This window comes from Lepidochelys kempii, chromosome 7 (genome assembly GCF_965140265.1).
Source record: "Lepidochelys kempii isolate rLepKem1 chromosome 7, rLepKem1.hap2, whole genome shotgun sequence".
Lineage (NCBI taxonomy): Eukaryota > Metazoa > Chordata > Testudines > Cheloniidae > Lepidochelys > Lepidochelys kempii.
Window position 1 is genome coordinate 93,410,227 of NC_133262.1, and position 26,461 is coordinate 93,436,687.

Consider the following 26,461-nt stretch of genomic DNA (forward strand, 5'->3'; position numbering starts at 1 on the left):
CATATTCTCATACCACTCAGATCATCGTTTTGAAAACTTGCAAACTTAAAACAAACTACAATGAAGTAAGCATACAACAGAACACTAAGGAAACCAACAAGGAAAAACAGCAGTGAGCCATATTAACTATGAAAACATCAGGCAAACATCAATTAATTTTAAAAGGAAAACATTACAAGTACAGGGATTTTTCCCCCCTGCGCTTTTAGTTGCATCAGATTGAAAAATGTGCTGATATATAGTAGAATATTGTATGTTGTACCTGAAACTAAGACCTCAAATGATTCACCATAACTACCCTAGAAGAAAGTAAAGTAAAAACACATCAATGGGAGAACATATTTCAGTGCAGGATGGATTTGTTTTGGGTTTTTTTTGCTTTTAGTGTCTTTTGGAACACTCAAACTGGATCTTTCTTCTCCCTTTATTCCCCCTTTCCTTCAATTGTTTGCCACACTCACTTGTCTTTTTCAGATGAGGTTGTCAACTATCTGGGTCAGGGACCATGTCCACTTCTGTGATTGTATAACATCTAGTATAATGGGAACCTAATCCTAATGGGGGTCTTTGGGCATTAACATCAATACAAACTGATTATATTATTAATTATTAGGTCTGTTGATTAATCAGCTAACTCATGTGATTAACTCAAAAAAATTGATCAGTTTTAATTGCACTGCTAAGTAGAATAGCAATTGAAATTTATTAAATATTTTGGGTTTTTCTGCATTTTCACATATATTGTATTCTGTGTTGTAATTGAAAAGTGTATATTTTTATTACAAATATTTGCACTGTACAAATGATAAAAGTTTTTCAATTCACAACAAAGATTGTGCTATGGTACTTGTATGAGGTGAAAGTGCAACTTACAAATGTAATTTTTGTTACATAACTGCACTCAGACAAAACAATGTAAAACTTCTGAGCCTACATGTCCATTTGGTCCTACTTCTTGTTCAGCCAATCGCTAAGACAAACGAGTTTGTTTACATTTACAAGAGATGCTGCTGCCCTCTTATTCACAATATCACCATAAAGTGAGAACAGGCATTTGCATGGCACTTTGTAGCCAGCACTGCAAGGTATTTATGTGCCAGATATGCTAAACATTCATATGCCCCTTCATGCTTTGGCCACCATTCCAGAGGACATGCTTCCATGATGACATTCGTTTAAAAAATAAATAAATAAATGCATTAATTAAATTTGACTGAACTCCTTAGGGGAAAGCGTATGTCCCCTTCTTTGTTTTACCCACATTCTGCCATATATTTCATGTTACATCAGTCTTGGATGATGACCCAGCACATCTTCATTTTAAGAACACTTTCACTGCAGATTTTTGCAAAGAAGGTACCAATCTGAGATTTCTACAGATAGCTACAGCACTCCACCCAAGGTTTAAGAATCTGAAGTGCCTTTCAAAATCTGAGAGGGACGAGGTCTGGAGCATGCTTTCAGAAGTCATAACAGAGCAGCACTCTGATGTGGAAACTACAGAACCCAAATCACCAAAAAAGAACCCAAACCACCAAAAAAGAAAATCAACCTTCTGCTGGTGGCATCTGACTCTGAAAATGAACATGTTTGTCCACGCTGCTTTGGATTGTTATCAAACAGAACCCATCATCAGCATGCCTGTCCCCTGGAATCGTGGTTGAAGCATGAAGGGACACATGAATCTTTAGCACATCTGGCACGTAAATATATTGCAATGCCAGCTACAACAGTTCCATGAGAACACCTGTTCTCACTTTCAGGTGACGTAAACAAGCAGCATTATCTCCTGCAAATGTAAACAAACTTGTTTGTCTGAGTGAGTGGCGGAACAAGTAAGACTGAGTGGACTCGTGGGTTCAAATTTTACATTGTTTTTTGGTTTTTTTTGAACGTGGTTATTTTTGTACACAATTCTATATTTATAAGTTGCCCTTTCATGATAAGGGCATTGCACTACAGTACTTAAAGTGAATTGAAAAATACTATTTCTTTTGGGGTTTTTTGCAGTGCAAATACTCGTAATAAAAAAATATAAAGTGAGCACTGTACCATGATTTCAATTAAAACATGGACACATACAGGTTCAAATTTTCAGCAGAGGCTGGCTAAATAAAAAAAAGTGGCAGCGTCCCACATTTGTTCCCAAATCCTAGCCTCTTATGTCAGTTTGTTTCCAAGCCATGGAGAGAAAAGGGCCTTCTTTAAAAACAAAGGAAAAGACGATTTTTAAAAATGGTAAATATCCAAATTTTAAGAGATTTAAGGGTTTAATATAGGATATTGACATTCCTTTCACAATAAGAAAGTAAAGTCTTTTAGAGTCCTTAAAAAGTGTCTTATTGATACATAAACTTCTCTGAATTAGTAATTAGGAGTCTGAATGTCCTCTCACTTGTACCCGTTTTACAAGATTATAACTTAAATTCAGTAGTTACTTTTGATCTACACAAAAGTGTCAGAGGTGAATCTGGCTTTAAATATGTAGAATGTTCTGAAATAATGGTGTGTGTATAAAACACTTCAGTTAATAGATTTTAAAACTATCGTATAGTTTGTCACGTGTATGGAGGTAACTAATGTGGTGCTTTTCAGTATGTTCCTGATTTTAGTTCCTAAATGAAGGTTCCAAACCACACACATTCAGTAAGACCCACTGTGTAGAAACCCCATACTTTTTGAAAGTTTGATTAAAAACTTCAGTTCTATCTCAATCCTTCTGAGCACAACTTCTACCCCTCAGAGATTGCAGAAACAAGTTAACACAAGACTATGTGAGTGATGCAATGGATCAGGATAAAGGTAAATATTCTTTATAATTGGGTCAAGTTGCTACCCACTGGAAGGCAGACTGCCACTGTGTCAGAGTGATTGCAGGCAAGGGATGCCAGAGATGGGGATGAACTGGGACACGGTGACCTACCTGCTAGTCAGCACCACTGAACAGCCTAGCCTGTCACACTGCCATTGAACATTCTTGTGCACCTCACCATCTGCTTCATGGGTGCAGCAGGCGAAGTCCAACACAGAATGCTGTAATACAGCCCAAGCAGTCTCTGTATTTGTGCTTGCCACCATTATGGCCTGGTTCATTTCTGATTCCATGGTGAAAGCAATTTGAAAATTGTGCTAACCTGCTCAGAAAGGAAGCATGGTGCTGAGACAGTGGAAACATGGGATTGTTTTTAAAAAAAAAAAAAAAAAAAAAATGGAACCCTCATGGCTTCCACTTTGCATCCCATACAACTCACAGTGAAAACAATCCCAGGATGCATACTACACAACTGAGAAACAAAGCACCATAGGTTATGTCCCAAAAATGCTACTCCCTCAGTTCACAGCAAGCCACTGCCATGTGTTCACACAATGCAAACTGGAAACAAAATGGGTGTCCATGCTGTTGGTGCAATTTGTATACTGCAAATTACCAGGTGTACATCAAATTGCTTTGTATTAGACCCCAGGTATAGACATATGGGTAGCCTCCTACTCGGGCTACAACTTTTATTGGCAATGAATGCTCTCTACCTTCATGGTAGAAATGTAACTGAATTTGAAACTTTGTTAAATTCTTATATAATTAAACAACAGTTCCAAAAAGCAATGTGCCTTCTCCAATCCTGTAGTTGAGGTGAGACTTAATACACAAAAACAAAAAAGAGAGGATAATGTTACAGGAACCTGGAACTCCAAAATTTCCTTATATACTTCATATTGCTCCAAAGTGGGATTATATTTTTATTGTAGCAAATTGTAGTCAGTTGTTAAGACCCTATATTTTGTATGCCCTTTTCATTTCTTGTGACCATCATGTATATGCAATTTAACAAAAGTGTATTATCCTATATTTCTAGGAGGATTGTAAAGGGGAAAAATAGTGCTGCTTAATTTATTTTTCTGAGATTAGTCATACATGACAGAAAAATTAGGGAGTATGTTTACATAGAACAGAACTGTTTTTTCTGTCTCTCCTCACCTAGTTGGCTGAGGTTTGTTGTCTACTCAGCAGGTAGAAGACCTTTGCAGTCCTTTGACCTGTTTGGCTTGAAACGCTACTTGTTTTTTTTCTAAGCACTTCATATTGTTTACCCAGTAACTTTAAGTTCCTGTCACTTTTGTAAATAACTTTTGGGGTGGAATGTTGCATGTTCAGTGGTGCTGACTAGCAGGTAGGTCACCATGTCCCAGTTCATCCCCATCTCTGGCATCCCTTGCCTGCAATCACTCTGACACGGTGGCAGTCTGCCTTCCAGTAGGTAGCAACTTGACCCTCTGGTCAGGTAACCAATTGAGTTTGCTCCTTTTTGGGGTCAGAGTCCAACAAAACGTATATAGTCCAATGTCCCCACAAAACAAAGGTTCTTCAGCCCACCTCTGGGCACCTGTGTGGGGAGCACCCTTGACTCAGAACTTACAATGTCTCTATCTCCCTGCCCTTATCTCCACAGGGGATGAGGTGGCAGGTTGTGCCCCCTTCATGAAAGGGTGATTGGTAGGGGATCCTGGTCCCCCCTCCTCCTCTTTTCATCAGGCTCTGACACAGGTGCCTATCAGAGGCAGTGATCACAAATACTCCAGAGTGCTTGAGTTGCTTCCCTGGGCCACTTCCTATCAATTACTTTCCCAGTCCAAGGAGTGGTCAAAAGCCTTACAAATAATCCACCAGCAGTTAAAGTAAAGGGTTCCCTACTCCTAGGGAAAGGCTAATCCCTCCTCTAGAGCCTGGATTAGCTGCTTCTGGAAGACCTCTCCCCTGTAGCCAGGACTCCTCCTGTACCGTTATGCAGGAGCTCCCAAGATAAGTCTTCCCTCATCTGCTGTCTGTCTGCTCCCCTTCTGAGTTGTCTGGCTTTCTTTTTCAGCTCCTCCTTTAGCTGGGGGAGGCTCTGCAAGTGTGGTGGTACAAAGTTACCTGGGCCCAGAATTGCTCCTAAATCCCTTCTGTCCCACTGTGGCGTTTACATACCCCATCCCACCCCATCTGCTGCAGCAGCAGAACACTGCAAAGCTATTGTACCAGCACAAGGAAGCCAACCTGTTGGAACTAGAGGACTAATTCCTGGATCAGCTACACAACACAGTTTCTGGGCCCAGCACACCTGCATGGATTGAGGAGAGAGAATAATTCTGCAGACCTGGGAATGACCAGCAGAGGTGAGAGAATTTCAGAATAGGAAGTGCTTTTTTTTTTTTTTTTAAACCTGCACAGAACTGACACAGGAGCTTCAGTAACAACATAAAAACATGGTTGTAGAAAAGTGGATAACCTTTGTCATCTGGAATGTTACTAGTCTAACGCCAATCGGTTCAGCGTGGTGGTGGTGGGGAATAAGGAGATGATTAATGACTTTGCACTCATGGGATTCCCAAACTGTATTGGGCAGTTGATAGAATCCATGTCCCTAGCATTTCCGCCCCCCTCTGTGCCAGAGTACAGTTTATAAATAGAAAGGGGTATTTCTCCATGGTGCTTTTTGCCCCAATAACCAATTTGGACACTAATGGTGTTAAGATAGGTCCAGCTATTCTAGGAGACCTCATTTTATCCTCTGATGCCCTGATTAATGAAGCCATTCACAGGTTGCTTGGTCAGAAGGAAGGAACTTTTTAACTATCACCTGAGTAGTTGCAGAATGATGGTCAAGTGTGCATTCTGACATTTGAAAGGCAGTAAGCATTGCTTATCATTGGGAAACAGCAGAAAAAAATTCCTGACCATTATAGTGGCATGCTGTGTTATGTACAACATTTTGTGAGAACAAGGAGGAAAGCCTCGATGGGTGGAAAGCTGAGGTGAAGAGACTTGCTTGATGGTTCGAGCAGTCAGCAATGTGTCTCACAGAGAACACTAACACCCAGGGAAATATTGTCTGGGATGCCTATTCATATTTTGAGTCTCATACTTGAACATGTAACTGTAAATCCAGCTGCTAATCCATGGGGTGCAGGGGGAGGTTGGGATAGACTGTTAGCAGTGCAATATCGCTTATTGGTAGTGGCAGTGGGATGTTGCTGATATACTTACATAAAACGGTATGTATTATTTTAGCTTTATTTAAAAGATTGTGTCATGCACAGATGAGTCATAATAGACAAATTTATTTTATACAATTTTTTTAAACAGTAACAAAGCCAAAATAAAATTCTAATTGAACCAATAGATGTATTTTCACATAAAAATGTATAGTTATCAGAACAGTCTACTGAGTAACCAACTAACAGTGAACCTTTAAATAAAACAGTGAAAACCAAACTGAAAGTACAACAATGCAAACAGTGCAAAAATAAGATTTGGAGGGGTTGGGGGCATCCATAAAGTTACAAGCACGTATCTCTCTTCCCTCTGTCTCTTCTTTTATGTGTGATTCAGGGGTTGAGTGCTCTGGCTCAAAATTTTCAGGAGCATTACAGAGTTCAAAAATATCAGGAGACTGTGTTCTCTGTGGGCAGATAATGGACCTGAGAAGAGAATGGCCTCTGGAACAAGTGCTGCATGGATATGGTGGGTAGGAGTTACTGCTGGTCTGAGTAACCAGTAATGTCCAGGGGCTGAAAGACATGGCTTGGTCCCAGTTTATGGGACTGCAAAGCTTGCTGGCCTTGCAGAAGCATGTTTTGTAGGAGAGCATTCTATCTGAGAACCGCATCCACAAGTGGCCTCTGCATCTCCCGGCCTTTTTTGCCTCTTTGGGGCCTCTTTGGCCATGGTGATTCTTTCCTTGACCACTGCCATGGACCACTGCATTTCTCCCTCCCTCTGGGTCATCATGTACTGCCTCCACCTTTCAGCTAGTGTGGTCTTCCTTTGGGACTCTATCATGAGTTCTACAAATGTCTTGTCCCATGTCTTCCTTTTTCACCATCTCAGGTTGGCCAGCCTCCAAGCAGCAGACAGAGGCCCTGTCCTAGACAATCTGAATGTCACAGGTGCTGTGGTGTGGGAGCATGGAAAAAACCAGGTGCTTATTGGTCATATTTTAGACAGGCCATGATAGCATTTTTGTGTGTGAGGAGACACAGGGTGTCCTGGGATTTCTCTCCTGTATATGTTATTTGCTGCTGTGCCTTAATGGGTTGGGAGAGTGGGTGGGTTAAAATTATGCTGCTGCTTTAATTATACAGTTTTGTTTGTGTCTTTGTGGTGCTTCTATGATGTCAAAGTGGTGTGGTGGTGGTGGGGCTATGAGGGTATATTGGGACCAAGCCAGATACAGCCCCTTTCTTGATTTTGGCTAGACTGATGCAGGGAAAGGTTCAGGGCACACTGCAGCAGCACATGACTGCAACTAGTTTTCCAGCTGGCCAAAGTCCTATAAAGATCCTACCTCTCAGGGGACAGCTTATCCCCAGCATCCTCCTGTGGGCTTCATCAGTCATCCTCAGTGGGAGGGAAGAGTGCAGCCAGCAACCTCCATATGGTGTAGAATCCCGTCCAGGTCACTATAAAATGGACAGATCACGTGTTCTCTGCCCAATTGCATTCTTTGGTTGCTCATTTCAACATACTTCTGAGCTGCTTGCTCTTTATATGGCACTGGTCAGGAGTCACAGCTCCTTTCAGATATCTGCTTGGCAATATCCACAAAAAGGTCTTCGTTCCAGCAGCTGGCCACAAGAGCTTTCTATCCTGATGCTTGTTCCCAGAGGGTAACAAGATCCAGGGTCTCAGTACAGCTCCAAGCAGCTGTGCAGGTCATGTTATGGGGCTTCTAGATATAGTTGTATCGCAAGAATGCTGAAACACTCAGATCCAGAAGCAAATGGGCAAATTCTGGCTCCCCGCCATCATTTAAAGAAAGAAGGAGACATCCTGGGAACTTGATACCAGAGCAGGGAAGGGTATACAGGTGAATGAACAAGTCAATAATGGTTAACTTGCAAAGCACAATGGGACAGCTGATGGAAGCATGTCACAAGTGGTGCACAGCAACTGCGTTCACAAGAATAATAGACTGCACTAATTCAATTTGCAGCAAACCTAGTCTACTTGGCAAAAGGACTAGAGTTTGCAGCAAATGTGTAGTCAGTGCACTGTGATTGCCCCGTGTGTATGTGACCATTTTCAAACCAATTAAAACTTAGTTTTGATCCGCTTTAAAATCCCCATGTAGACAAGCCCTATGTCATTTATCGTGGCTTTATGGTTCTGTCTTTTTTTTTTTTTTCTGACTTTGATGGAATTTCTTGCTTTGTTTTCAATCTGCTCTTATCAGATTTACAGCAACAAAGCAGCTGATGATAGGGTGTCCAAGAACAGATGGGTCTGTTCTCCATATGTGACCTGCAACCTCACTGGTTACAAGTACAGCAGATTTTACTCCTTCACAAGGACTGTTTGATCTGTGACTTCCCTTTCCATCTGCTCTGTGTCAATTCTGGAAAAATGAGGATTTTAATACCTCCATGTCTTAAGCCACCATTGTCTCTGTCCTGTTTCTCTTTTATCAACCAGGATAACTATCATACTGCAATTTTCTGTTTTTCCTCTGCACTACAATATCTCACCACAGAAGTTCTGTGGCATCACTGAGTATACAATGAATCATTTTAATCTTAGAGATCCAGAAGATCAGATAGCTTTCCTATGAATCTGAACAGATCCATATTGTCTTCACTCACTGGAAATTAATCTCAAATGTTTTGCCTTCCCTCATTCTCCAACATTTTGAATTTTTCTTTTTGAAGTCCAGCACATATCTAGCCCCCATATTAACAAGTCTTTGTTTTTTATTCATTTTTACATTTTAATGTCAGTTTTATCAACTATTTCTTCAACATGTTATCCTGTCTTTCTATTTAGCATTATCAGTAATCTGTACTCCAGTAGTAATGTTCACCACTTGCTTTTCCTTTCTATATTAACTCCAGTCAGTTTGATCTTATGAGAAACCTGAAAAAAATGTGTAGCCTCTGCAACAAACACTAGAGATCTTATGAGACTGGGCCATACTGTTACATGCATATTCACCTGGAAGGCCCATCAGAGATCATAAATTCCCAAGAGAAATGGCAGGTTTACCAGATGATAGGTATATTATATTTGAAACCTGTATTTCCTTGTGGATTTAGTTAGGGCCTCTAGATCTAGAACTGTCCAATCTTCTAGAGTACAGTGAAAAAGATGGAATACAGATCAGAGTACCTGACTATTTCTGGGAGTGGTTCTGTTACTCTTTGTATGTCACAGTTTATTCACCATTAGCCTTTTTCCCCCACATATTTTTGAAAAAGCTGACTGGATGAACCTAGGACAGCTGCCATCATGGCTGACACCAGGGACTGAACTGGGGACTTCTAGATATGAAAGCAACTTGAGCTAAGGAAGCAGGCTCTTTATAGCTGTGGCCTGTAACAGACTCATCTCTGGATCAGGCACAGAGCAAGACATGTAAGCATACTGACCAGTGGGTTACAAATCTCTGGGAAGGAAGTGTCTCCAGGGTGATGATACATACTACTTGAATCATATACCTCCAATACCCAAATGGTCATGCTTCCTTAAACAGAGGCAGGCTTCCCTTATCCAGGCTCAGCTCATCAAGAAAATAATTTGCTAGTCATGTATTCATTCTATTTGTGAAGTTCTGGTCAGTAATTTCAATTTATCTATCTTGCTCTAGCACCTCTATGCCACAACTGAAGTCTGTATTGAGGGCACTTTTATTATTCAATTTTTCTTTTTATTAGAATGTTTTCGAAAGAGGTGGTTTCTCTCTAATCTTAGTACCGTTTTCTCAAATGCTTTTCCTAAATCTCTGGGGGGAAAACACAACAATAAATGCTTATCTTAAATAACCACCTTTGACAGACAAAGGTCTAACTGCAGTAGAGGCACTTGTTCTAGTCATGACTATAAATGAGCCTACTGAAGCAACAAAGAAATGCTGACGCTATAGCAATTATGTTCATAAGAAACTTTTTTGAAGATTTGACCAGCACAAGATCTTTTATTATATCTGTGCTTGATCCAACTGCAGTGAAATAGCATCAGGTTTCCCCTCATTCATGATCCCTATGCTGTTTAGAATGTTAACGCACCATTTCATGATCCCTGGGAAAACCGATATACAAGTGTTCTCACTTCTGTAGACACTGCTGAAAAAATTCTTAGTAATTTTATTTATACCTACAATTGCCCTCAGTCAGGAATCCACCTGCTGCTCTAGTCCAATCAGAATGGTTCACATCTTGTGAATGATACTGTTGCTTGCAAGGATCTCTCCTAACCACTCATATTTTTATGCTAATCACCTTTCTTTATGGAAAGGCCTCAAACACTCTGGATGGCTCCTTCCAATTGAATGAAATACATTCTACCTTAAATCTCTTCTGACTTGGAGCAAAACTTACACATTTCTCCTTATGTGTTATGTTAATAGGGAGGCAGACTGTTCACTACTTTTTTTAATTTAGCCTTTTTTAACATTTTCTTGCATTTTCAAAGGCCTATATGACAGGAGTTCCACACTGACATCTCAGAACAAAAGCAGATGACAACAAATAAATGTATACTGCCACACAAGCAGATCCAATAAATGTAAGTGCTACAAATTAAACAAATGATACATGTTGCATAAGAGAGCTGATTTCTGAGTCAGCCCCTTCCTCCTGATCACCCTTCATAAATCATTCCCATTCCATAAGGTATTGACTATACATCATGGATTCTTTCCCCTTTTCATATCCCTTTATATTGCCTCTTATGAGCTATTAACATGCTTTTCCTCCCCTCTAAGCCCAAATATTGCAATTCAAGTCCAAAACGTGAACCAGTGGTAACTAGAGTGATTTAAGAAAATTAAAGCAAATAAAAGCTATCAGAATATTACCATATTGTATTGTCTATATCCTCTAGTGATGCCATTTAAATATATAGTAAGCAAAAGTTTCAAAATAGCAACTGCACTTAATGTCATTCATATACAAGGAATCGTGATGTTTCCATTCTCTAGGGTTTGATCCTGCACCATGAAGTCAATGGAAATTTGGGGCCTGGATCATGAATGAGATCTGGGTGTTACTGTAATATAAATAACATTTATTTCCATGGGATCAGGATTAATCCCTATATGATTACGCTTAACAGGCACATTTTTTTGCAGAGGTTACTTAATACCAATCCTGCAGTCCTTATTCGGTGAAAACTCCTTCAAGTGTGTTAAGATTTGGCTGAATTTCCTTTTTATCATGAAACAACAGCTAGTGAATAGTAAAACTTTGCAGTTACATTTCTAAAAAAAATTCACAAAGCACATCACTACATGAAAGATAATTTGCATGCAATAATTTCTATTGAAAAGAAGGAAAATGAAATAAAATAATCTTCTCCCATTACGTAGAAAAAGCCTGTCATTTTGAAATTCATTTTGGCTCCCAGAGTATAAATACACTCCAGTATTCTCGTGGGCAATGCCAGAAAATCAGCAAGCACTCATTGTCTTCTGCCAACAAAAGTATGACTCTCTGTGCAGGAATTTTCTTGCAAATTTGAAAACAAAGCCATTTAGAAAATCCACTCTTGTTGGTAGGATATGACACTGATATATATTCAACTGTGCTGTAAAATAAAACAGATGCTAAGATACTGATTTATTAGGAGCAGTGAATATTACACAGCAACTCCATTTAAACAATTTTTTTCAGGTGGGAGGCCTGTAACCTGAGCCCCACCAGGGCTTTGGCTTCGGCCCTGGGTGGTGGAGCTTTAGCCCTAGGAAATCTAATGCCAGCCCTGGTGACCCCATTAAAATAGGAGTTGCAGCCCACTGTTTGAGAACTGCTGCTCTGAGGAATTAATCTTGGAGTACTGCCAAAAAACCTACAATTAGGTTGAAAGAATAGTGACACTAGCAAAGTCTGATATATCACAACCCACTAGGGTTAGAAAATAATGTAATGTACTTTTGCCAATGGATAGCTTTAATTTTCAGCTTCACATTGGACATAAAATACTTCTAGCCATCCTCGACAAATCACAAGACCAGAATTTAAAATCTCATCATTGCTTTTAAATCAGCGGTGTCTTCCCTAATCCTGAGGCTGTTGGGGTCTCACGCAGAGCAGTGCAAATAACAGATTTTTTTTTCCAGTTGTCTGGCAATTCCAAAAAATTGGGGAAAAATATTAGTTTTGGGTCAACCCAAAATTGAAGTTTTACAGACTATTCAGTGAATTGGAAGGAAAAAAAAAAGTAAAAATTTAGTTTCAGGTTGGACAAAAAAACTAAAGAAAATTTAAATGAAACAAAGATATTTCAAAACAAAAAATCAAAATGTTTCATTTTGAAAATGTCAATGAAATGTTTTGACTTTTTCAGGTCTTCCTCACCCTGCCCCCAAACTGAACAATTCAGGGAAATAGTCACAAGTTTGCAAGCCATTTTGGTGTTCTAAATCTACGTGTTTTTCCAACGAAAAATGTTTTGGCCAAAAAAATTCACCCAGCACCTATCCCAAGCTAAAAGTTACAACACCACGAAGGCTTTCCTAGTTTGCACCAGTTAACTACAAAATGCCCCAGGGGATCACATGGGCAGCTGCAGATTGCCAGGACACAAGAGAGCTCTGGCCACTCCCCTTTCTTCCCACCTACATTCCTCATGAAAGTGGCAATAAGATAGATACCCTAGGCAGGGAGAATCCTCCACAGGTTGGAGCTGATGGCTTTAAGGTTTCTTCTTGCTACCAAGAAACACAAAGCATCCCCAACGTACTGGAGAATTGAGACTAATCTTTCAGAAACTGCTGTAACTAGAGGTCATTTACATATTTTAAAAGCTGTGTTCTACAGCTTTCTGTAGCATTCTCAAGACAGTATTTACCAGTTTTCTATCACTAGATGTTCTTATCTTAGCACCAAATCAGGGAAAACCAAAAGAATTACAGGATTTTAAGTACCTGTATTTTGTGACCTGCCAGGAATACAAATATTTTGGAAGAGAACAGTCAGTTCTTGTTTACTTGGGACCCAGATAGTTCATTAGGGGTTAAATATATGGCCTGATCTACACAGTTATTTCTGTGCTCTCACTGAATTTTAGGATCTCATTTAAGAATACAAAATACATCCTATGGTTAGGCACAACAGACTGAGCAGAGGATAGGATTGAGATGAAACCGTATTTTTGGCTTTCATAAATTTAGGACAGTCCTATTGATTTAACACAGTATATTGTATTCTGTTTTTTAAAGTAACTATTCTATTTTAATATATTTTCCTGGAGTTGAATCCTGAGGTCTTTACTAAGTTTTCCCCTGGTCAAATTTCCATTAAAGTCAAAAGGAGTTTACCTGAATAAAAACTGAGAGAAAAAAAAACACCATACTAAAGACCTCAAGATATGGTTCATGGAAAAGTACCCAGCTGAGCCACACTTCTTGTATAATAATATCCAAAACACACAAAGGGATTACATTTCTCCAGATTAGTTAAATCATTACACAAGTAGTTAGTGGAGTCCAAAAACTCCCAGTTCATGATCCTTCCATGCTGACTACTAACGAGACCATGCTTTGTCCACAAAAAATACCCTCCAGCTTCTGAGCAGAGTAATAATCTGATTGAGAATACATGCCAAAATGCCAGTATAAACACATTACAGGAGAATAAGTCTTGATTTAATGTTTTTTTTTTTCTTGTTTACATTCCCAATTTGGGAGAAAGGCCTGGGTTGAGATTTTCAAAGCTGACTAGGTAAGTTAGTCACATAACTCCCATTAATGTCAACAGAAGTTGTGTGGCTCCCTATTCAGCTTCAAAAATTTCATCATTCATTTTTAAAAATTGTTAAGGTATCCCTTAGATAAAAGGGAAAAACTGGCCCATAAATTGCATCAAAACACTTACAAAGTAATTAAAATATCCTGTCTTACCTCATTAAATCTTGTCACGAGATCTTCAATAACATTGTGCTCGTTGTTTTGGGAGGAAAGAATAGTCGCAGATACGGAAGCTTTAATGCATGGAAGTTTGCTCTGACATTCAGCATTACCCAAATCCCTGGTTAAGAAGCTGAGGTAGTCAATGGGCAAGATCCTTCTGTAGAGATCCTGTTCCTGTTCAGTCAGAATACTAGCAACCTCCTCTGGGAACTGAATGAGGTGCTGAAGTTCTACTAGCTCTTTACTGATACCAGCTACGCTGGAGGGGAGTGCATTTGAACCAGCCATAGATGTGCACGGTTGACGTTCTAAAACAAAACAAATAAAAAATATTATGTAGCTTCTTTCCTTCATCTTTTGCATTTGACTGTGCAAAAACATGTTAAGACTGAATTTTTTTGTTCTCGTACATTGTTTATTTACTTAAACGACACAGGATTTCACATTTTATATTTAAATAACCTAATAAATTGTTCTAGTGGTGACTCATCTCATATCTACAAAACACTACCATCTAGAGTTAATTAGGCAGGTGTAGACCTGGGACTTTGGAGACCACTGAGACTATTGATTTAAGCAAAATTTGACTGCATTTATTGTTACTGTGTTCCACAACTCTTCCCCTCTGTCTGTTTCATTCACCAGTTAAATCTTATCATGATTATAAATAAGGTGTTCTGTAGAGCAGGGACTGCCTTTATTTTGCTCGTCTGTACAGCACCTAGCACGAAGAGGCTCTGGTCACTGATTGGGGCCTCTGGGCATCATTGCAATATGAATGTATAGCAATAAATCAATACCTATGTGATATTTTTTCTCCCTTTTTCCTATCACTACTAACACTGCTTTTCCCCGTCTGGTGACCATCACGCCGATCCCTGTTTTTCATTAGTTGTCCCCCCGTATTCATTTGGTTCCAGGGTCCAGTGGTCCCTCCCACTAGGCTGGGGGAGGGGCCTTTAGAAGTGGGTAGGCTAGCGCCCGCCCACCTCCAAGATTTTGCAATAAGACTATCACTGCTTAGAAGTTGTTATTCATTTGCGTTCATTGTACTTTTTCATATAAGAAAATGTCCAAAGATAAAATACTATTTTCTTTCCTCTGAAAAAAACATGCATATATTTGGAAGAGTATGTTTTGAATCTGTCACTACAAAGGAGAGTCACAATAGTTTTATAATTTACAGTGTTGTTTCTTGACATATATTTTACTTTAACATCTTTTCATAGCAGCAAATTCTTTCCATTTATGTAAAATCAGTATTGCTTGTGCTGTCTAATCAATCAGGTTAATGAGTGATCCCAATTCATTCTCTTATTATGAATGCTATGCACTCATCTAAGCAAAGGTCCGACTATACTGAAAGGAGGACAGGAGACACTCAATATGGATGTAATTAGGCTGCAACTTTATTATTAGATGTCTAGGACAACGGCAGATAAAAGTGTATAGTGCAGGCAACTCCACAGTCATTCAATAATACCTGGGGGCTTCTGCTAGCCCCCTGTCATTTTCCATCCAGGTCCCCCAGCCAACCCCTGGCTTGGATCTTACCAAACCCCATCCCTGCCCCCGCCATAGGAGGGAGGCTGGGTGCTGCTTTGTGTGCTGAGTGGAAAAAGGGCTTCTAACATCTTGGCATGTCCGTTTTAACCCTTCCCACTTACGTTTCCAGGGAATGAGTCAGTATCGCCATGCTGATCCCCACCTCTCTTTTTGATGCAGCTTTCAACTTCCTCTTACCCCTGTCCCCCGACCCGTGAAGCACTGCTACCTTTCTTCCAGCAAGCCTTGACAACATACCCCATTCACTCTTTACATCAGGATCATCTCATCTATCCATTGTGCTGAACAATTATGAAAGGTTCTGAGATTCAGTTAGAGTAAGCTTTCAAATGCTTGTCCAGACTAATTGCATTTGGCCTTTTTAGGATATAAATATGCTAACATTAAATTTTTATATATATATATGTTAATTTTACATCAGAGGGATGTTGCAAGGATTCATTAATGTTTATATAGTACTTTGAACATGTAAAGTGCAGTCATTTATTAATTATTATTATTACTGTGACCAATATACAGAGAAGAAAAAAGGAGTGAATTATCCTCCTTTTTCAAGTGGGCAGAGATCAGGGTGAGAAGAAAAGGGCTGGTTATGTTGGTAGAAAAAACTAATTTGAAGTAAAAAGAAAAGGAGTTGAGAATGGGTTGTGGGTACAGCTACAGGAAATGCAGATGTACCTCTCACATGGAGTTGTCAACTCATGATACTGACTGATTGAAGACAGGTCTCAATATTTAACCCAAAATATTACTCTGAAGAGTGAAGGTACTAGTTGTATGTTTGTCTCAAGCAGCTAATAAAACATTCTGGATGCGTGGCCAGCACTGTTTGGGTGGACAGGGAGGTCTGAACCCGGACTCTTCAGTACTGAAAGTGGGAATCTCTATCACTTGAACTAAAGGGCTAACTTCACTAGCTGGAAATTGTTGCACTCATATACCATGTGGACTTGTTCTATTAATTTAGATGGACTATATATGCTAATGATAACATAACCCAGTCACTGTCCAACATTAAACAGTGTTAAACAAGATCCATGGCTTGGTATTCAGAGCTCTCAGCCTGCTTAGCACAATGGCAAACACACCATTAAAATCCTTTTCATCTTTTATTAAAGATACAGGAAAGAAGGAAAAACTGTTAAAGCATTTGAAATGTAAAGTATTAAATCAGGCTTTCATTTTATCAGCATCCCTTATTCCCTTTCTCTTTAGCTGGGGAGAGATTTTAAAAGGAAAAAATTCATTTGACAGTCTTTTAGATGGTATCAAAGATGGTAATAACTGTCCTTTTGGGAGGAAAGATTTGGGCTGGAAATGTAGAGATCAGCTGGAGATGTTGTTGCTGTTACAGTCCAATCTTAGAAGGAAAAGCCCCCTTGTCTGACAGGTGCTTAGATCAGTGCCTCTCACAGGCGGAGATCTTCCAGAGGGTACATCCAATTCATCTGGATTTACAATAGGCTACATAAAAAGCACTACAAACTGAAATTTCGTACAATTTGTTTATACTGTTCTATATACCATACACTGAAACGTAAGCACAATATTTTTATTCCAGTTGATTTGTTTATAATATATGTTAAAAACATGAAAGCAAGCAATTGTTCAGTAATAGTGTGCTGTGATACTTTTGTATTTTTATGTTTGATTTTTCCAAGCAAATAGTTTTTAAGTGAGGTGAGACTTAGGAGTACACAAGACAAATCAGACCCCTAAAAGGGGTACAGTAGTCTGGAAAGGTTGAGAGCCACAGTCTTAGATGGTATCAAAGATGGCAGTAACCGTCATCCCAGGTGGTGTTTAAGATTCAGCTGGAGCTGGGAGAGTAGTGATGTCATCTAGGCCCTCTCTCTTTGGCCAGTTCTGGTCAGGACACCTCTCAGGTTCAGGGTGATGAAGGCCCAGGGTCCCAGGACGTGGTAGCCATGATGGTGAAGCTCAGCTCAGTAGCCTCCATCTGTTGTTCCATTCTGTTTTTTTCCTCATTATTTTCCCACAAAATCTTTCTTTTAAGGACCCAAAAAGAAGTGATGGGTCAAATAGCCCACCCCCTCTTCATTTTGTCCACCAATTAGGCCTAATATCTGACATACTAATTTTGGCTCATTAACTTCTGGCTCCCAATCTGCTGTTTTTAACAAGCATTTCAACACAGTCCTTGAATCATATCAAAACTGGCTTTTTTGTTTAAACTAATTCATTTATTCTTTCTTTCATACCGGCTCTCATCAATATTTATTATTATAGGTTATTGTAACATCTGAACTTTTACATACTTTTTACAGTTGAGCTCACTATTCAAGTAAATTTATAAGCCCAATTGTCACAAGGGACCAGCCACTAAACAGAGACAAAGATTGATATTCTCCTGTGTGACTTAGAGATGCACTGATGTAAAGTGTAGGAAGCAGAGTTTTGAGACAAAAGGTACACCTCCACTGTTAACAGAAAGTGGTGATGGTGGCTGCTCAGGACATCTGAATAAATTTATTATGTTTTTGTTAAGAACTGACAATGTGCTCTATACAAAATAAAAAAATGCAGACAGTCTTTACTTCAAAGAGTTTACAGTGTAATAAAATAACAGAAAATCTTATTATGGATTTATATAGAGAGGGAAATCATATATCTATTTTCTTGTTTATACTGTCTGGCTAGATAATTTCAAACATATTGGCTTTTTCTGAAGGAAAAAAAAACCAAACGTGTATAACCATTGCTGTCTTTTCCCATCTTGTGGTGAGTTGTGACTAGAAGGTGGTGTATTTTTTATTAGCAGTGGCTGATAATAAGGACATATTTGTAGTAGAAATAAATGTCCATCCCCCTGTTTTCATCAACCTGTTGCATCCAGTCATAAATCTAAGCTCCAATCCTGCCAGCTCTCATGTGGGCAGACCCTTATATACAAGCAATGAAGTCAATGCAGCTTATTACTAGCACAGAAATCTCCTGCATACAACAGCTTGCTGGACTGATTTTAAGCTCTTTAGAGCAGGGACTGTCTTTTTTTGTTAGTTGCTTGTATAATGCCTACAACAGCATTTCTCAAACTGGGGTCTGCGGGCCCACTGATCAACTCCTCCCTCCCAGCGCCTCCTGCATGCCGGAGAACAGATGTTCAGCAATGTGCAGGAGGCGCTGGGAGGGAGGGGGAGGAGCGGGGAAGGGGGTGCGGTTGGGGGAGGGGGCAGAATCATGTCCAGGGCCACCAGCCCTGCTGATCAACTCATCCCACTCCCTCCTAGTGCCTCCTGAATGCTGGAGAACAGCTGTTCAGTGGCACACAGGAGGCACTGGGAAGGAGGGGGGGGAGCAGGGACAGGATGTGCTTGAGAGAGGGAAGAGGAGGGGCAGGGGTGGGGAGAGGTGGGGTAGGGCCTTGGCAGAAGTGGCAGAGTGGAGGTGGGGCTTTGAGCTGAGCAGGGGACTTGGGGGGTGGGGTGGTCCAGGAAATTTTTTAAATCAAAATGGGGATCCTTGGGTTGCTAAAGTTTGAGAGCTGGTGGCCTAGCACAATGGGGCCTTGAGCTTTCCTTGTATACAAATAATAATGCTACCAACCTAGGGTTATGAAAGGAAGGAAAAATTCCTCCTTCTCTAGAATTTCCTGTTCTTCTCTTTGTATTGGCTCTGCTGTGTTGCCATTTAGCATAAGGAGTAGGAGTGTTGTCATTTTAAGAAGCTGAGTCAAATATTTGACTGGAATGATGATTGTGAAGATGTCTCACCATACCCCCTCCATTTATGTGCATTTTACAGCTAGCACAAACTGAATACTATGAATCATTAGGGCAAGCAGACAACATTGTGCGCTTCTTTTGGAAAGAGCTCTTTGAGGAAAAATGTACCAGAATATAACAAAAATATTTGTTATGTTCTACTGGAGATGAATGGGACTCAGCAGGGATAATTACCAGAAAAAATGAGTTTTTATTTTTGACTAACAAAAACCAGGAACACACCAATTTGCCACTCACTACACTGGCAATGAACATACAAGTTCAGTTCAGGGTTGCTGCACTGATTTTCAAATCGCTACATAATACTGGCCCTAGCTACCTGAGAAATAGTCTCTCCTTCTGCTACAATGACTTCCACAAGACTGCTTCACTACACTATAAAATAAATCTCTCATCCTCACTTTAGACCATTGCTTGCCTCAATTATTCTAAACTTCTCCTCTCTAATCTCTGACTTCTCATCTCTGACCCTTCCAGTCTATCTAAAACTTCATTGGTAAAACAATATTCCTACAGTAACTGCTACTTTGACCACATCATGCTTTTCTTCACTCTATCTTTTGTTTTCTACTACATGAAATTCAAGCTCCTCATACTAACCTTCGAGGCCCCTCATAATTTCATCTCCACGTACATCTCTGCTCATATGTCTTCCTTTTTTTCCTCTAACCCAAACGCTAGCCTTAGTCCTTTCTTCTTATTGTTTCCTTGTTCCTCTATGGGATATGTGCCTTCTTTCACGCCTTGTGGCTGAAACAACCCCCCATTTCTTATGCACCAACAGCTGCTCTCTCCTCCTTCAAATCATTATTTAAAATCTATTTCTTCTATTAAAGTTTCTTCCTAAAACTAGTCTCAATAATGCCTCCACATCCTTTCCTACCTGAAATGTCCTATGTTTTATCTTGTCTGTGTCAAACTAAGCTTCTCAGGGCAAAGACCATATCTTCCTCTATATTTCACATAAAGTACAATGTTGAATAATAACTTGCTACATGGAGCTACTTTCAGGACAGATATTGATTTAAAAAAAGTGGGCTTTGTTGCTGGAATCAAGACAGGCTATAATTATTTCTATTATTGGGGACCATGCAGTAAGAGAACATCTGTTCCTTGAACACTAAGTATGGAGTTACTGCTCCAAGAGAGTGCTAAGTGCTACAAGAGAGTGAAAAGGATTCTGAGCTCTCTTTTGCTAGTTGCACAGTGCTGAAACTGAGAGCGTCATTCTGTTTTTGATCAATGGTCAAAGAGGAGAATCTTTTTAACTATTAGTCACTGCTTCATAACTTCTTCCTAGCTTTAGAGGACTCATTGGTCATCCTAATCTTAAGCTGATAGACATGAGAGGGAGAGGTTACATACTTTACAGTGAACTTGAGTTCTTTGAGATGTTTTGTCCCAATGGGTGTTCCAACATAGGATGCTCGCATGCCTGTGAACTCTCAGTTGGAGAATGAAAAGCAGTGTCCACAGGGCTGCGCCTGCACCAAAAGCAATTCTTGCCTCCATACAAAGACACATAGGGAAGTGCAACCTGACACCACTCAGTTCCTTCTCAAAAATGAAGCAGAGCCTTCACAGCCAAGAGGAAGGACGGTGGGTATAGAACCCATAGGGATAAAACATCTCAAAGAATTCAAGTCACTGTAAGGCAAGTAATATCTCCAAGTATATGGCCCTATGGGTGCTCCACCATAAGAAAGTCCCAAGCAGTAACTCAGCAAAAAGGTGGGTGCAGAGGTGGCAAGTTCAGTTTGGAGGATTGAGACACCAAGTGTAGTATCTCTGGAAGCAGTTAAGATAGCATAATGCCTGGTAAAAGTATGGATGGAAGATCAATTTGCAGTCCTACAAATGTCTGTTATGGGAATGTCCTTCAGTGGAGCCATAAATGTGGACTGAGCTCTAGTGGACTGTGCAGCAACTCTGAGGCGGCTGCATCCCGCTGGATTCACAGCAAGTTCAGATGAAACCCTAAACCCACTTTGACAGTCTTGAGTGGAAATAAGTTGACTCTTCATTCTCCCAGCTAGTGATACAAAGAGCCTAGGAGAGGCCCAGAAGATCTTAGTCCTGTCATGGTAGAAGGCATGGGCCCTTCTGACATCTGGCCTATGTAGGCTGGTCTCCTCTCTAGACGCATGAGGCTTCGGGTAGAATACTGGCAGCCAAATCACGTGATTAATGAGATATTCTGAAGAGACCTTTGGGAGGAAGCGAGGATGGGGACAAGGTGTAACTCTGTTTTTATAAAAGGTGGTATTTGGCAGGTGAGCACTCCCATTCGTCTAGCTGAAGCGAGGAACCAAGTCTTGAGGGAGAGGTGGAGGAGAGAACAGGAAGCTATCAGTTCAAAGGGAGGTTTCTTAAGGGCGGAAAATACAGTGGAAGCATATGGAGTATCCCACATCAATCACCTCCAAAATCCATCTGTCCAAAATAGTCTATTCACAGTCAGGGAGGAAATGAGATTGCTGATCTCCAAAGTGGGGGATGGATGGAATCGTTCAGCACAGAATCCAGGAAAGTAGACTGCTTGAGGTCTTCGACCAAGATGTCAGAACGGTTTCTTACGGTATGTCTGCTCAGCAAAGAAAAACCCACTGCTGGCCCATGCCAGCCGACTCAGGCTGTGGAGCTGTTTCATTGCTGTGTCCCAGAGCCCAGGCTCCAGCCTGAGCCTGGAAGTCTACAAAACAATGAAAAGCCCCACTGCCTGAGCCCTGCAAGCCAGAGAGCAACACCCATGGGTTTTTCTTTTCTGTGTACACATACCCTTGGAGGGAGGTGTTGCTGTAGAAGGGGGAGAGCCCCTTTTCTGAGGTCTAGATCTCCTCTGAACTTCTGAAGGTCTGGGAAACCCTTGTTGCAGGTTGTACTGAAACGGCATAGTTCGCTGTGATGTTTGACACCTCTTAAAATATCTTTTTGTTGCAGGAACATAAATTCCCAGTGATCATAAGATAGCTCTCAAGTTCTTCAGAGGATGGAGGAAGGAGTATGAATCAGAGCTAAAGAGCCTGAGTCCTTCAAAAGGAAGGTCTTCAGCTGTGTTCAAGAGGCTGGAAGACTGGAGCCAGGATGCTTTTGCAAAACTACACCCATGGGTAGGTATCTAGTAGCCTTATCCCCAGTATCTAGGAGAGCTTGGAGGGAGGTTTTAACCCTCCAAAATGAGGGGCCAAAGTTGTTCCCTCTGGTCCTGTGGCAGATGTTCAATAAAAAAGTGAACCTGAAATATGTATTAAAGTCATATTTTTGCCAACAGGGCTTGGTAGATTGCCAAGCAAAATTGGAGAGCTGTCAAGGAATAGCTTTTCCCATCCAAGAGGTCTAAAAGTTTAGACTACTTATCATAAGGAGAAGGTCTGGAACGGGCCTGTCTATTCCTTTCATTAGCTGCGTCCACCACCAAGGAATTGGAAGTGGTGTGGGGAAAGAAATATTCCATTCCTTTGGTTGGTATATAGTATTTTTTATTTGCCCACTTACAAGTGGGCTGGATAGTGGCAGGTGTCTGCCAGGCTGGACAAGCAGGCAATAACAGAGCATCATATATATTAAGCGGGCGATTTTTCCCTGGGGGGGGTGGGATATTTAAAATGCCTACCAAGGAGTGTTGAGACTCCTGGACCTCCTCTAATAGGATCTGGAGGGATTCCACCGGGCATTTCACGGAGTCTTAAAAGCACTGAAAGTAACCAACATAACAAGGTGATGGAGGCATTACCACCTCATCTGGGGATAAGAAGAACTTAGCTGATGGGGTGAGTTTCCCTCCATCTGTTGGTCCTGCTGTACCTGGGTGTCTCCTGATACAGAGGAAGCATAAGGTACCAGAGGGAGATCATACAGTACTGGATGGAGATCCTATGGTACCAAAGATTGGTCAGTCAGTGCCTGTGAAAGATACAATATGAGCAGGTACTGAGGTATCTTTCTCAATGGAACCCTATAAAATTGTTCACCAAGATGACCCCAGGGATTCCAGTACACCCACTGAGGAGGCAGTTAGGGAAAGGGAACCCATGGATAGTCATAGCCCCTATCTCTAGGACATCTGGCGAGGTCCAAAAGAGCTCCTTCAGAGTACTGGCTCAGCAGGGTAGAGTGGTAAGGCACAGAAAAAGAGCAATATACCAAGACCTGAAGAAGAATCGTTCCTTGGGATGAAGGAGGGAGCTTCAAAGATAGGTACCCATACTGAAGGCCTGACCAAAGTTCAATCCATCTAGGCAGTACAAGAGAAGGGGCCCTGGTAGAGGGGCGAAGCAGGGGAGAGTCCAGGACCTCCAAGGAAAGAAATATTGGAGGGTGCTGGAGGGCTATGGTATCCAAAAGATTGAGTTTGTACCAAGGCTTGGTAGTGCTGAGATGGTTAGCACAGTATCAGCTTATCTAACCTTAAAGGCCTGGTGAAATGGAGATAACTGTACTGGGGCATGTGCATCTCTTGGTGCCTGTCAGTAGGCGCCAAGGCAGGCTGATTCCTGCTAGACAACTTGTCCATACACTGCTTCTTGTGTGGTACCAGTGGCTAGTTCTGGAGTCAGATGGAGCTTCAGGTGTACCTTTTGAAGGACATGAGGCCTCCTTAGAGTGGTATTTATAGGGTGACCTACCCCTCCCCTGAGGCTAACTGGAAGGAGAAAGAGGTATCTTCTTTTTAGAAGTCCTAGCTTCCAAAGGGGCTGTTGCCACTAGGGAAGCTTGGGATGTAAAGGCCGATGTATGGGGAGTGGAGGAGCAGCCGTTGCTGGGGCTACTGAATGCTCAATTAGAAAGAGCTTCAGTCTAGCCTCTCTGCCTTTCTGAGACCTGCCTTTAAATCCCATACAGACCTTACACTTAGAGGTGGGTGCTCCGAGGCAGCAGAGACAGCTAGAATGCCTGTCATTATGGAGAAAGGACCTGTGTCAGGTCTGGCAGGGCTTCAACCCCAGGGCCTTTGGCATAATACATAGTGCTAAAGGATCAAAACCAGAGGTCCTAAGGAGAGGAGGGTAATCCCCCTTTCAAACAAAATTAGAACTAAAGAAGAAATAAAATAACAACAACGTATAAGAAAAAGACTTAGAAAAAATTGCTACGTAAGAAACGGTGGGAAGCTGAGAACAGCAAACATGCAGTTGCTTCATCTCAAGTTGCAGGTGATTGAGAAGGAATTGAGTAGTGGCGGGCCCATGCCTCCATATATGCCCTCATTTGGAGCCACAAGACTCTGCTATGCGCTGGTGTGGGCCCACAGACACTACTTTCATTCTCTGACCGAGAGCACACTGGCAGATTCACATCCTGGTGGAGCACGCATAGAGAGACATACCTGAAGAAGGACAAACCTTTCTACTATTTTTCTTTCCTACCAAAGGAATTATCTAGTTAAGAATGGGAGAAATATAGTTAAGTCTGCCCTTGGAGACTCAAACACGGAAACGTGTCATTAACTGAAAAAGGAAATTCACCCTAGAAACAGTGCATCTCTGACTTTTCTGAACCATGCTGCAAGCAAGCCTGCATTGATCTATAAAAGAGCTAGTGTATTTCTAACAGACTATTTTCACAGAAACTCAACAAGCAGGCAATCTTAATTACCTTATTTTAAATTTCAACACATTTTGTACATGTGCAATATATGTGCGAAGTTCCATAGAAGGAATACACCATGAAAGATAGAGGGAGGGAGAGATCACCATATAAAGAGCACAATGAAGTGCTGAAACCCTCTGTTTTAGTTGACCTTGTTTCTCTTGTTGCACTCTGTCATTTTTGTGGTTGAAGTACTTGCATGCAATTTATTTGGGATTTTCTAAATATCCAAACTAGGGAATTTACTTAAAAGGACACTGCCAAGGTATTTTTCAAAAATTTAAAAAAATGTGGAAAAGTCAAATGAATGCCTGTGTTAACTATATGTTACCATTTTCATCACTATTCTATGCCTGAATATTGTACTAATGACAGTATCTAGTATATAGAACCTCTTTAATTACTTTCTACCAAAGATATTATCCCATTGTTTATTATATTATATTTTTATAAACTTGAAATTAACATCTGTTTAGTTATGGAAATGCTTTTATCATTCACAGACAAACTTGTTAGTCTTTGGTTGGTTATATAACTTCAGGACTGCTGGCATCAACTTTTTTTTCAAGATTGACTTTGAAAAATATTTTTTTAAAATATACAGAATTTGTAGAAAGCTATAAAGAAAATAAATAGTGCAAACTTTGGGCACACAGATGTCAACAGCATTAATCCTGGTTACCATTTTAGTATCCAACTTTACTGTTCTTACTCAGACAAAAATCACACTGCTTCCAACGTGAAATTTAACCAAATAAGGACTGCAGTATGGAGCTCTTATTGTCCAAACTCAAATTCAACAACTCTTAAATTTGATACCTCATAAAAAGATAAAATGCAGAATCATAATGAAGCAGGATGCTCAGGGTAAAGCAACTGTACTAATAAAAGAAGTACAACTTAGAAACAGTGAACCTCATGCAGAGATGAAAACTGCCTTTCAACAGGGTTTGATAAGTTTATAAATGAGACCATGCAGTTAATGTCTTGCCTTTATTGTCTAGTCGTTTTTCATACCAACATCTATTTTAAGCAAAATAGTACCTTAGATAAAAACAGTAATGCAAAGGAAGAAAAACAATAAGAAATGTACAATCATTTAAAAAAAGTGTGCACTTTTGTGCTGCTTGTGAAAGATTTTTGAATTGTGACAAATTGTGTGTTCTAAAACAAAACATGTGGATTGCAAATAGATTTGGTAATGAAAGTAGTTATTTGATTTAGTAAAGCATCTTGTAATTGAAATCCTCAATCAGAGTTGCCTTTTTTAATAACAGACTTTGCTTCCACTAAATTGGGCTATTCTGAATGACATGATATAAAACCCATACAGCTCTGTTTCTCAACTGTTATCAAAAGGTAAAACATACAGCAGATAAAATGACTAACATCTATCCTCAGCATCTCACACTAATGCCCCATCTACTCCAGCATCACCCAATAGTCATGGTAAAAAGAATGTAATTAACAAAAGCAATTTTAACAAGCTACACCCAAAGATTTCACCCAGATTTTTGTGCTTTAAATTTCAGCCCAGAGACCCATGAAAACAAACATTGTATTACAATGAAATGGTATCAGCAAGCTGTGGTGAAATCTTGGCTCCAGTGCAGTCAGTGGGAGTTTTGCCATTGACTTCAACAGGGCTAGATTACACTCTGGGTCTTTTTTTAATTGCAA

At 40.4% G+C, this 26,461-nt stretch overlaps 1 protein-coding gene across 5 annotated transcripts in view; it reads right to left on the minus strand.

Moving 5' to 3' along the window:
• PLCE1 (phospholipase C epsilon 1) overlaps positions 1-26,461 on the minus strand; it is a 291,084-nt gene that overhangs the window by 105,724 nt on the left and 158,899 nt on the right. For all 5 annotated transcript variants that reach the window (XM_073353850.1, XM_073353848.1, XM_073353849.1 and 2 more), the window contains exon 3: positions 13,872-14,188. In XM_073353850.1, coding sequence (XP_073209951.1) covers positions 13,872-14,188 — 317 coding nt within the window. The remainder of the gene's footprint in view (positions 1-13,871; positions 14,189-26,461) is intronic.